This window comes from Megalops cyprinoides, chromosome 19 (genome assembly GCF_013368585.1).
Source record: "Megalops cyprinoides isolate fMegCyp1 chromosome 19, fMegCyp1.pri, whole genome shotgun sequence".
NCBI classification, from domain to species: domain Eukaryota; kingdom Metazoa; phylum Chordata; class Actinopteri; order Elopiformes; family Megalopidae; genus Megalops; species Megalops cyprinoides.
Window position 1 is genome coordinate 1,989,770 of NC_050601.1, and position 13,197 is coordinate 2,002,966.

The following is a 13,197-nucleotide window of genomic DNA, read 5'->3' on the forward strand; positions in this document are numbered from 1 at the left end:
ACGGTGCGATGGCAGCGTTTCATGGCTGGCTTCTCTCTTGGCCACTGCCATTCATGGAGGACAACGGGAGACGTGGGCAGTGCAGATAGGCAGGCTTTATACGGATTATTGCGCCACGCTGCTTACTGACCGACAAATAGATCCAAGACCCCTTTCTACACTCCGTCTTAACAATGCTACGTGTACCTTTGCAAAAAGAACCCATGCTTCAGGACAGGGTAATTAACTGTGGGATTTTGTAAGATGGAACCCCCCAGTCTTTGAATCTTACCTCACCTTACGATGTCAAGACGGACAGCTCGAAAAAAGACACGGATCTGCATGCCGTGTTCCCGCTTTATACGGATATTGCGTGGGTGGCTTTTTTTATGGACTCAAGGAAGAACAGGGCTCAGAAGAGATGCTCCAAATCCACGTGGGATAGGAGCTGTGACCCGCGTCGCTGCTGTTGAATTCCTCACGATTTATAGATTTATTTTTGATTCACTGTTGTGTACCGCGCCACATCACTCAAAGAAGGGAACACTACGCAAAGGAGAACGAGAAGTTCCAGATTAAACCGCTGACTGCGCTCAACACTGTCTGCACGGGGAACTGCGCGCTTGATTAAGCTCGAAGAATGCTCCTGGGAAGTTAAACATTGCAAGGGCGTGGGATCGTTTAACAGCGTTTCTGCGCACTCTCACGGGTTACAAAAGCGTGTTTGCACAGTGAAACTAAGCCCTCTGTCCGGTGGAAATGCTATCAGTGAAGGCTGTAAAACATCTGTTAATTAATCTTAAATCATCTGTGCGCTGGTGGAGGCAGTTTACATTTTAGGAGTTCATGTAGCACTAGCACTAGCACTGTTTTATCACTGGAGGCGGGCCGCCCCCTCTCCCGGCTGCGCTGCAGCGTCGGCTCGGTAGATCGCCTGCAGACTGACTGACTATGGTTTGAGTCGGACGAGTGAGACAAGATGTGCGTGATTAAGGTGGAAATAGGACGGACAGTCACGGTGCGGCGTTCAAGAGGATTTATTTCAAGCCATCCGAGCTGGGAGGCGGTGCAGTAGGCGGGATTTTCGGGGAGTCGAGGCGGCGCCCGTGTAAATTGAAAGCTCTGAGCGTATGACTAGCCTCAACTCTACCTCCCACTCGATCCCCGTGCAAAGACTGCGTGCGTGGGTTAGTGTGGGTGCAGAGAGCGAATTCATCATAAAAGCTGCAGTTTTTCAAAAGACGTCTCCGTGCGCACCTATCTACGTCGTTCAGCATTACAACGAATTCCTTGTGGTTTTTAAGGAAAATCGTCTGTTTGAAACCGGCCTTTCCCCCTCGGATAACTCTTTTCTCATAAGGAAAGTACTGTTTATGGTTTTGTCTGGAGCTTCCAATATGTCTCGTACCGACGAGGTCCATCGCATAACGGAGAATGTCTACAAGGTAAGTCCTTCTCAAGTATCCTGCTCGGATAGGGCTACAGGTAGCCGTCAGTTGATTGGGATGACAAAAGATATGTATTATGTGGTGAATTTTGAGATTTTTGTGGTAATAAACAATATTTTCTCGTATATTTTTTGTAATCCTGTTACATTTTGCTAGATATAAGTATTGTGACTGGGGAGACGACCCAGTGGAACCATATTTCGCACAGTGAAGAGAACAAGCTTCTCATAATGCAGTGATCTAAGTGGTAACAGAATTTACCTTCATAACTGCAACAGGTAACTTTGCCACCCTCGTCTCACTTCGATTGGTCGACAATAAGCAATGCATTGCTTTAGATTTCCTCTTATCTCGCGCAGCCTTCAACTGATTATTAAATAGCTAGATATTGTAGGCAATGATAACATATTAATGTAAGAGCATGTATATTCTCGCACTGAGCTTTCGATTCAGCTCATGGCTCTACCAAATATAGGCTACTCGAAGTCGGCGTTTGTCCGCAAGGGCACATTTAAAGCGCAGAATCAGTGCTACGCTTTTTAATTAGCTAACCACTGATCATCGATTATAGCTGCCTGTCGAGGTAAAGAACAGACGTCGCCGTCTCTGATTTCTTTGAGCGCAAAGCAATGAGACTTCTTATCAGGTCAAAGACAGGAAAAACGAGCATTAGGAACTGTGGATTCGTGCGCAGCTGTGCGCCTGTAGCCTGTTTGACATCGTGAGTGTCCGCGTTTTGAAAGCGATCCACACCCTGAACATCGGTATATTTGTCTATCGCCTTCCGCCGCTGGCCGTGCCCTTCAAACGTATGAAATATTCACATAGATGAACAATTTATGAAACCAAGACATAAACTGTACATAGGGGAGCCCTGTATATATACACCTGACAGGGTATTCCGCTCTACTTCGCACGGGTCTCGTTATTTAGGCTTTAGATTTGAAGAGAAGGAGAAAGCGGAACGACATTCCGACAGTGGCGTGTTCGTGGAAAGAGGCAGGGCGGCCGTGTTGCGACAGGTACGGCTAACATTTGCCTTGGGGGTGCTCCAACGTCAAAACAAGTTGAGCGAAGTACCTAGTTGATGAGATCAGGTGTTCCAGCCGTGGATTTGGCAGGATCACGGCGTTATGTCTCATGCTAGCTGGTTCGCCGGGGCACGATCCTGGAATTTCGCTCATATTTATACCCATTTATGGCTGGAGGGGCAAGGAATGGGCCTTTCATCTCGAAAAAGAAGCCCCTGCCATTCACAACGGAGCTAAAACCGAGTTGTAGGATAAACCAAAACGCCCCTAGCTGTGTGCCTTTACTCCCTAAAACATGATACCCGCTCAGCACTTCAGACGGAAACAAAGAGAATCTTTCACTTCCCACATATGATAGCTACAGTGCATTATGTCGCTGTCAGGAAGACCTGCGGGCCTGTGACTTAATGAATGAGTTTTTTTGGTGGGTGGGGGGGATGTGTCATTCAGAAGAGCAGAGGGAGTGAAGCAAATGGGTGGGAATTACTGAGTGGTTCTTAGTATCACCCCTCCCTTCCCCCTGTTCCGGGGCCTGTCAGACGCAGGCTCCGGAGTGTGGAGAGAGTGGGCTGCGCGCTAACATACGCTGCGCTCCCTCCGAATGAGCGAAACCGGGGCGAGTCATGAGATGAGTCCGCCGCTCGTAGTGCCCAGTGATGAGCGTTACCCCCCCCCCCCCTTCCAGCCCCAAACAAACAAATAAACACACGCAGCGCTCCAAACCCAACAGCTGCCGACGTTAACGTGGCATTCCTACGACATCCGCGGCATCTGCGCCCCAAGTAAGGCGTCGGTACGATTACGTCAACAGCTCCCTGCTCGCGTTAGCGCCGGCGTCGGGCATGCGGGAGGGGACAGAGACACTGCGCTTCACTGACGAGCAAAAGCAGGTTAGGGGTGAACCCTCGACATTTATCGGCCTCTCGCGGTGGTCTGTTTTATGACGTCAGAGGGTGGTTTTTAGAGGCCACCCATCTCTCTCTCTCTCTCTCTCTCTCTCTCTCTCTCTCTCTCTCTCTCTCTCTCTCTCTCTCTCTCTCTCTCTCTCTCTCCTCTCTACCCTGGTTTGGTGCGGTGGACTGAGATCTCAGATAAAGTTTGTTTGACAGGAGAGAGGCCCACTACTGGCCTCCCCTCACCCCCCATCCCCCCTACGACATCCCTCTCTTTCTTTCCAGGAGGAGGTGTGGAGGGAGGCTGGCAGACTATGCAGAATCTGGACAGCTGAAATGTGACCGATTCAAACTCTTTACACTGCGTGTCAGCCTCCGTTTCCTTAACCTGGTTCCTTCCCACCTCCAGGAGAGCGGAGCACGCTGTCCAGTCAGGCCGATCACGTTTCCATAGAAACGCTATCGCCCTGCCCCCTGTCCCGCTCGAAAAGGAGGGCACACTTAGGAAAGGGGGGGGGGGTTATTGGGCTACCAGTGGTGCATCACCAGTATGATCCAGGTTGCATCACGCCGTCCACACACACAGCGCGGGTTCAGCTGTAGTGTGTGCTGGCCGATCCCCTCCTGCCGGGGACAGAGCTATTTTAGGCGGTGGGTGGAGCCACCCCATGCAGGTCAGGGTGTAGAGGGCTGTCTGGGAGAGAGACAGACAGGCAGAGAGACAGACAGGCAGAGAGTGAGAGACAGAGAGACAAAGAGAGAGAGAGATGGGGCAGAAAATGTGTATTGGGCTTTGGAGCTGACTTTTGTAGTTTCACTGCAGTTAGTTCGGTAACCCTATCTTTGGTCTGTTTATGCCATAAATAGAGAGTGAAAACTAAGCAGAACCATATCTAGGCCAGGATGCTGGGTTCCACCGTAACAGCAGAGAGAGAGTGGGGATGGCAAACGTTATGACCTAGCCTCCTCTGTCTGGCTCAGAAACACACACTTATAATGGCTGCAAATTTAAGTGTATGAAGGCTGCATGCTGACACAAACCTCAGCCACCCTGTGGCCTGTTGGAAATGCCTGTAAGTGCTGGCGATCCTGGAGCAATGGTTGCACTAACAGCGGGATCAAACAGGGGTTTGTGATTGGTCTCGAAGCCTGTCAATTACATCTGCAATCACAGTCTGCAGCCTTCGCCATGCAGGGGAGGCGGGACAGAGGGATTTGGTGGAGCCGTGCTTACCGTAGGCTGGCTGTGCGTTCGAGTGTTCAGGCACTGGCAACGCTGTGTCACCTGTTCTCCACTCTGCTTGTGCCCTTGTCCAAGGTGACTGGCTCGTCCCGATCGGATGGGGGAGTCGAGGTGAAAGTCGAGGTGCTGCAGCTTTCCATCCTTAGACTGTGAAGCCATTGGTCAGTGTCCTGGTAGCAGCAGCTGATTTTGGAAGCAGGGGGAATGTGTACCCCACCTGCAGGGGTGAGGGGAGGAGTGTAGGGCCGGGGGGCCGGAGGGGGGGGTGAGGGGAGGAGTGTAGGGCCGGAGGGCGCTGTGAGGGGAGGAGTGTAGGGCCTGAGGGGGAGGTGAGGGGAGGAGTGTAGGGCCGGGGGGCCGGAGGGGGGGTGAGGGGAGGAGTGTAGGGCCGGAGGGCGCTGTGAGGGGAGGAGTGTAGGGCCGGAGGGGGAGGTATAAGAGAATAAAGCTACGTGTCGCACGCAGTCTGTCTCTGCGTCAGCAGGGATGAGATGTGCAGTCAGACAACAGCTGCACAGCCGGTGGGCCAGGTGCTCTGTGTGTGTGTGTGACTGTGTGAGTGCACGAGTGCGTGTGTGTGTGTGTGTGTCAGCTGGTGTGAGCTGCACAGGTACATGGTATCCTTGCAGTTGCAGGGGTCAGGGGTGGTCTGGCAGTTGCTGAGTAATGCACTGTACAGCTTGCAGAGAGAGAAGACTACTCCGACCGCGACGTTGTGACTCACGCCAAGCTGCAGGAGTGTATACGAGTGTGTGTGTGTGTGTGTGTGTGTGCGCGCGCAGGCATGTCTCTTTTGGGGAAGTAGGTAGGTGTCGGTGTGGTTAGTGCAGGCATACAAATGTCTGGTCTATGTGTGTGCATGCGTTTGTACATGTATGCCTGCAGACAAAATGTGTATGAATGGCTGTTTGTATCTGTGGATAGACTGTGTGCCTGTTTCTGTGGTGTGTGTGTGTGTGTGTGTGAGAGTGTGTGAGAGTGTGTGAGAGTGTGTGAGAGTGTGTGAGAGTGTGTGAGAGTGTGTGTGTGCATGCGTGCGTCTGTGTGCATGTGTGCCTGTTTCTGTGGTGTGTGTGTGAGTGTGAGTGTGAGTGTGTGAGTGTGAGTGCGTGTGTGCATGCGTGTGTGTGTCTGTGTGCATGTGTGCCTGTTTCTGTGGTGTGTGAGTGTGTGTGAGTGTGTGTGTGAGTGTGTGAGTGTGAGTGCGTGTGTGCATGCGTGTGTGTGTCTGTGTGCATGTGTGCCTGTTTCTGTGGTGTGTGAGTGTGTGTGAGTGTGTGTGAGTGTGTGTGTGCGTGTGTGTGCGTGTGTGTGCGTGTGTGTGCGTGTGTGTGCGTGTGTGAGTGTGTGAGTGTGAGTGCGTGTGTGCATGCGTGTGTGTGTCTGTGTGCATGTATGCATGTTTCTGTGGATTGCGTGTGCGTGCGTCAGAGTTTCTGAGAAGGCTGTGGGCAGCCTGGGGCTTCAGATGATGACCTCATTTCCTGTGTCTCCAGGAAAGCTGCGCTTTTTGGTCCCCACCTGCCCCCCATTCCAGAAGGAGCTTCAGCAGGCCCCGTGTGCAGCGGCTGTGAAGGGGGCGACCGTGAGGATAATTACGCTCTTGCTGTTCTGTCTGTGACACGGTCGCTCCTCCCGCCGCTCCCTGGCTCTGAGCTGATGTGCATTCGCTCTTTAGCGGTTCGCTCTCTTTTCCTGAGCTGCTGAACTGCTTCTCACAGGGAAGTTCTGGCTCTGCCAGCAGAGCCAGCTGGGCTTTCAGGATGGTGTTTCCATGTTGCTTGGTTGAATTGGTGAATGTAACATTTTCTGTGTACATGCTGCTGAAGCTGGTTGTTTCAAGGTCCAGTGGTGCAGGAAATCGCTGTCGGCTAACACACACACACACACACACACACACAGACACACACTCTCTCACACACTCACACCAGCGGCTCAGGGTCACAGTTTAACCCCCACTAGAGGTTCACTGTAGTGAAGGTGAGAGGAGGGGAGGTTAGGTGGAATACAGACATGGCTGGGGGGGTGGGAGGTGAGGGGCTGAGGGGTTGTTTCAGAGAGAGGGATACGGAGGAGAGAAATGGCAGCATGAGACACTGGGGGAAGTGAGGAGAAGGAGGGAGAAAGAGGGAGTGAGATGGGGAGGAGAAATAGGAGGTAGGGAGTCTGAAATGGTGGGGGGGTTTGAACATGGGCTGTGGGTGCATACTGATGGAGACTATGGCCTGGGGGGCAGTTATGCTAATGAGGGAATTAGCATCTCCTCCTCACCCATTGCCGCTGGCAACCCCCAGCCCCTCAAACATGTTTGAGCTCAGCCTATAGTGAGGTCAGCATTACGATCCTGTCAGTCAGTGGTGTGGCTGCGTCTGTGTCTCAGGACTGTGAGTTCTAATGCCAGCAGGGCTGTTGTGTCTGGGAGAGACCAGGATCAAAGGGTCAAGCCAATTAAATGGGGTTGGGAGGGGGCACAGCTAATCAGAGCTGGCAGCTCACCTGCAGGGTGTGTCTCACCCATCAAGCCACATCCTCTGTTTGTGCCGAGCTCACGTGTTGCTGTGTGTGTGCGTGTGCGAGCGCGTGTGCGCGTATGCGAGTGTGTGTGTGAGAGAGAGAGAGAGAGAGAGAGAGAGAATGAGTTCATGTTTGCCAGTGTTCAGGAGCTCCTGCAGTTTGTGTGGAAGGGGAAATATCTGGGTGTGGTGTTTTTGTCGGTAGTAACTGTAAATATCCAGCTGTATTAATGGATGACTTGTAAAAAAATTGTAAGCTATGTCGGTTGCTCTGGGTACGAGTGTTTTCTAGGCAGAAGTCATGAGGTGTCATAGTGTCACTCAAGCTGGTCTGATGTGATGTCATTTCCGTGACCTGGAAAGAGAGGAAGAGACTCTCCCCTCTCTGTCCAAAGCTCCTTTGTCTTTGCAGTGGATATGATTGTATTTTCAGGAGCCGTTCCTTTGAGTGTCTGTCAGTGATCAGATGAATCTGAGCAGCCATGACTCTCTTGATGTGGTGTGGTTATTATAGGCGCCTGGCCTTCGAAAGCGGGGTATTTTCTGTGCACTTGCTTTGGTGATCATGGAAAGGGGACTCGATCCTTTACTGCATGAGCAATTTTCCTAAGCGGTGCACTTAAATCATTTTTTCATGTAGGAGGTCTGTGCAGATAGTTTCTTAGCAACAAGACACCATGAAGTGTCTGTTATGTCACCGTTGTAAGATCTAGCAGGGAACTGGGATGGGCTGGACTGTGTGTGTGTGTGTGTGTGTCTGTGTGTGTGTGTGTGTGTGTGTGTGTGTGGGCGTTCGTACGCATTAGGTAATTGGTCATCTCGGTTAATAACATTGGACCGTGAAAGCTGTTTGGACTGACTTATGTAAACTCTTTTACTGAGAGATTGTGATTGACAGTGAACACAGGCATAGGGTCTGTATTGTATTGTATTGTATTGTATTGTATGATAATGCAGCTCTCCAGTCGGTCTCTCAGGCATACCTCCGATTGGAGCTGAGGGGTCAGCAATGCTCTCTGAGATGTTACCATGCTACCACAGTGAAAAAGCTTGTGGGAACACACAGCCTGTTTGCGCAGCACTTTACAACACAGGCGATGGCATTTGAAAGCGCTTCCCTGTGGAAATGGGAAGCAGCGAACAGGTCAGTGATGTCAGCGAGTCTCCAGTTTCGGAAATGTGCAGGAAAACGGTCCGTTTCAGGCTCCTGGGTTTTCCCCCTGAGATGCTGATCCCAGATCAGCGAATACCCGGCTGTGTAAATGAGGGCCCTGCGTTAGGCTGCCTGCAGTGTAAATAAATGTGTTACAGCAGTGTAACAGCTGTCATTTTAGGAGGATGTGTTACAGAAGTGACACAGCACACACACACATTAGCACACACACTCACTCAAATGTTCCCATATAACATGTAAAAACACATTCTGACATATTACACTCTCCCTCACACACGCGCGCACACACACACACACACACACACAGGCGCGCACTCTCTCGCGCTCTTTGGGGGGGGCGGGGGGGGGCTCAGAGCTGTTCTCTTCATCCTCCGTTCCATTATTCCTCTCCGGCACGATTCTCCCTGCGCTGAAACAAATGCCGTCGCCCACGACAGAAACGAAGATGTTCATGCCTGCCGTCATGATGCTGCCGCTCTGCGGAACGTTCCGGCTCCTTCCGCGGAGTACGCCTCATTCCCGTCCACAGCGGCGTCACTGTGGCACAGCCGCTCAGAAGCCTGATTTAGCTGCAGGGGTTACAGGTTTGAGTCCCAGGTGGCATGGCAGGGTCGCTGCAACCTTGAGAAAGGTAACGAGCGTGTGTTTGCAGTAAGCACAGGGCTGCGGAGATGGCTAACATGGTTAAGGTGGGAAATGTGGATGGTGTAAGCTGCATAATGGGAAGCTCTGCACTGTAATGGTGTGTAATTTACAATGCATTCCTCCAAAAAGAGGGGAAGCTTCTGTAACCAGAATATAGGAGCTTGAAGCTGTGTGTGTGTGTGTGTGTGTGTGTGTGTGTGTGTGTTGCCAGTCAGTTCTGTATGAATTACTCAGAATATTAAATGCACACACCAGCACATGAAAAGAATCAGTTTTCTGTACAAGTACAAGAACACACAGGTTATTTTATGTGCGCACACACACACACACAAACACATGTTCACTTGCGCAGACATTTTTACACTTAACGGAATACAGTTAATTTGTGTAGCATTTGAAGTTGCACGCCCAGGGCAGTGGTTAGCAGGCAGAGAGAGGCCTCTGGTGCTTCCGTCAGGGAGCCACGGTGGCGGAGGTGACCGCGGGCATTTGGGGTGAACCCTGCCTTCCTGCCACAGCTCAGAGAATGGCGTAGGTCACCCGGGAAACCACGATGAGCCACACTTTCTTTTGACCCCAGTCAGTGAAGTTATGGATTTCCCCCGGATTTCAGCCGTGCTCTGCTTTATGGAGATGTCTGCAGAGCGCGACTCGTCACACTCCCTGTAAGGGCGACATTCCGGCTCTCCCTCCCTGCTTTTCTCCCTCTTTGTGCTATTTTCCATAGATCTGCGGAAGCTGCACATGGCGGCATCTCCGTTGACACAATGCTGTCTGTTATAAAGAGATGGGAGGAAGGGAGACAACCAGATGGAGTGGAGGGAGGGAAGAGGATGAAATGGAGAGAGAGAGAAGATTAGAGGAAGAGGAGAATCTCAGGGACAGCCTCCTCTGCAGGGTGGAGGGGGAGGGGATGGGGATTGTGTGGGGGTGGGGGGTGAGGCTCTGTATCCTCGTGGAAACGACCTCTAATTCCTGTGTGGTGTTTCCAGGCTGTAATTATACCGAGAGGAGGAGGAGGAGGAGGAAGAGGAGGAGAGTGGTGTCGCTTGACACTTCTCTCTCTCCCTCTCTCTCTCTTTCTCCCTCATTGTCTCCCTCTCTCTCTCACTCCTGCTCTCACTCCTGCTCCCTCTCTCCCTCCCTCTCTTTCCCTCTCTCTGTCCATCATGGGTAATTGGGAGCGGGCTGAGGGCCTGTAGGTATCCCCAGAGTGGTGTTTCATTTGAGAGGGGGAGAGAATGTGGAGAGGTGCGTGGGTGGAGTGCGTTTCGGAGCTGACGATTATCTGTCTGCGGTAGAGTCCCCTCAGTTCATTTAATCCAAAGAAATACCCACTTACACACACACACACACACACACACATTCTCTCGCTCTCTTAACAGCTGAATAATTATGGATGGAATGCATATGGTGTGTGGCAGTGATGCATATTTTACAGTACAGCACTTCACTTTATATGCGTGTTCTGCATTTTTTCCTAAACTACTTTTCTAAGTCATCCTGCAAATGGACACCTGCCAAATACATACAGCTAAAAACGAAATAAAAAGATAAGTGCACAGCAGAAAGATGCTGTACATTCAGTGTGTCGTAAGGGAAGTGGTACAGGAATAGAAGTATGACATCAGCGATGAAGTGCCGGGCTGAAAAAGAGGAGACATCAAGTTAAGATAAAAGCAGTTTTATTACACACACACATATTACCCAATAATGACTAAAGAAACCTTAGCAGTGAGCCGAAGGAGGAGGGGTCCTTCCATCAGAGGTACATATGCATAGTGCCTGTGATGTGTAAGAATATCACTCTTTACGTCTTTAAATGACACACTGCTGCTTTGTTGCACCCAAAACAATGAAAGTCTCACCAGAGAAGGGGTGTCCTGTGTCTGAGAGGTGCTATGGCTATTGCTTGACTGTTAATGTGACGCACTGGGCGCACGACGCGCTGGGCGCACGACACACTGGACGCACGACGCGCTGGACGATGTCCATTTGAAGAGCTCATCGTCGGAGCCGCTCACCTCTCCTCTGATGGGATTCCCTCTGACCCCCTGCCCCAGCCCCTTTAGTGTCACAGGGTGAACGTGTGGAGACCAGGTAAAAGCTGCTGTTGCTAAGCACCAGCTAAGGGTGGGCGTGTTAGTGCCTCTCCTCGTAGACTGGGCGGGTGTGTGTGGAGACATGCAGGGTGTGGTTCACCTGGGAGAGGAACTGATGTTTTCTGCCAGGACTCATGGTAAGAAGCCCCTTGTTTTCCTGCTGGATGGGGGGGAAGGGGCAAGGCGAGGATCTGGTGATGTGATGACATCGTGGTGCTTAGGAGTCACGTCTACATTTACATTACATTTACATATGTGTCACCGAGCAGACGCTCTCGTTCAGAGCACATCTCTATGTACAGAAGCCCTTCCCAGCAGCCACCGCGCCGAATTAATGTCGCTAAATTGTTTAATTATTTTTCAAGACTCAAGGGATGAAGGCTCTACTTTTCTTCTGGAAGGGGAGATGTAACCGTGGCCACTAGCATTTGGCTAATGAGCTGATACCATGGGGATGTGTGTGCTTATTCATGTGTGTAGGTGGGAGGGGTTATTTTTCAGTGGGTGTCGGCTTCGGTGTGATGGACAGGTGAAGATATGGAAACGACGAGCACTGGGCGTAGCACTGGTGGTGTTCGCGGGGTCGTGTTTCACCCGGAAGCCTTTAAGCCAGCACGTCACCCTCCCCCAAATCCATCACGCGCCACCCAATTGGTTGGCATGGAGACCATGGAGGCAAAATAAATCTCTACATGTATGTGTGTATGGAAAGTTCTATTTTTTCAATGCCGTGGGGCTTTGGTGTGGTGGAGAGGGAATAGATGACAGAGACTGTGATTGGCAGATTTCGGGGCGTCCTTTGTTTGATTACACGTGAGGGGGCGAGTTCTGGTCCTGTCAAGAGTACCAAGGAAACCAAATCAAAACGCTCAGCCGTTAAACAGGAAGGCAGCTCCTTTTCACTGGGGTGAGCCCTGGTGTTTTACCCTGCCTTTTCAGGATGGAGCTGCCAGACAAAAAGATGGATGGGTCTGTGTGGGGTCATGGTTAGAAAGGTGGACTCTGGACCCGAGGGCCGCAGTGTGGGGTAGTGGTAAGAGAGATGGAGTCTGGCCCTGAGGGCAGCAGTGTGGGGTAGCGGTTAGAGAGATGGACTCTGGCCCTGAGGGCAGCAGTGTGGGGTAGTGGTTAGAGAGATGGACTCTGGCCCTGAGAGCGGCAGTGTGGGGTAGTGGTTAGAGAGATGGACTCTGGCCCTGAGAGCGGCAGTGTGGGGTAGTGGTTAGAGAGATGGACTCTGGCCCTGAGGGCAGCAGTGTGGGGTAGTGGGTAGAGAGATGGACTCTGGCCCTTAGGGGAGCAGTGTGGGGTAGTGGTTAGAGAGATGGACTCTGGCCCTGAGGGCAGCAGTGTGGGGTAGTGGTTCGAGAGATGGACTCTGGCCTTGAGAGCGGCAGTGTGGGGTAGCGGTTAGAGAGATGGACTCTGGCCCTGAGGCTGGTGGGTTCACAGCTGTAACTATGTCCCAGTGCTCTGGTACCAAACCCAGCTGTGTGTGTGGGAGTCCGGTACTCTGCTTTGGATGAGGGTGTCTGCTGTACACAGATTAATAACAATTACAGTTACAATGACTGGTGTGTTTGTTCTCGCCCCACCTGACCCTTTGATAATGTCAGACTTGAGCTTCGCTGGGTCTTCTCAGATTGAGGGAATGCTCTCGCTCTCTCTCTCTCTCTCTCTCTCCCCCCTCTCTCACTCTCTCTCTCTCTCTCTCTCTCTCTCTCCCCCTCTCCCTCTCCCCCTCTCCCTCTCCCTCTCCCTCTCCCTCTCCCTCTCCCTCTCCCTCTCTCCCTCTCCCTCTCCCTCTCTCCCTCTCCCTCTCCCTCTCCCTCTCCCTCTCCCTCTCCCTCTCCCTCTCCCTCTCCCTCTCCCTCTCCCTCTCCCTCTCCCTCTCCTCTCTCTCTCTCTCTCTCTCTCTCTCTCTCTCTCTCTCTCTCTCTCTCTCTCTCTCTCTCTCTCTCTCTCTCTCTCTCTCTCTCTCTCTCTCTCTCTCCTCTGTCTCACTCTAACGCCATATCTGTATCTCTTGCCTCTGTGTCTCTTGTTGGACTGAGAAACAGCAGTCTTTCTCTGAGCCTTGCTAGGCCTCAGATCCATAGTAGTATGCATTGCATTCTCCGTTCTCTGCCTCTGACTCCTGTTCTCTGCCTCTGACTCCTCCGTTCTCTG

General features: G+C 51.7%; 1 protein-coding gene across 5 annotated transcripts in view; it reads left to right on the top strand.

Moving 5' to 3' along the window:
* Positions 1-1,076: 1,076 nt before the first annotated feature.
* The window catches only part of LOC118794101 (brain-specific angiogenesis inhibitor 1-associated protein 2-like), a 65,523-nt gene continuing 53,402 nt past the window's right edge, over positions 1,077-13,197 (top strand). For all 5 annotated transcript variants that reach the window (XM_036552256.1, XM_036552257.1, XM_036552259.1 and 2 more), the window contains exon 1: positions 1,077-1,424. In XM_036552256.1, coding sequence (XP_036408149.1) covers positions 1,110-1,424 — 315 coding nt within the window. In that variant the 5' untranslated portion in view covers positions 1,077-1,109. The remainder of the gene's footprint in view (positions 1,425-13,197) is intronic.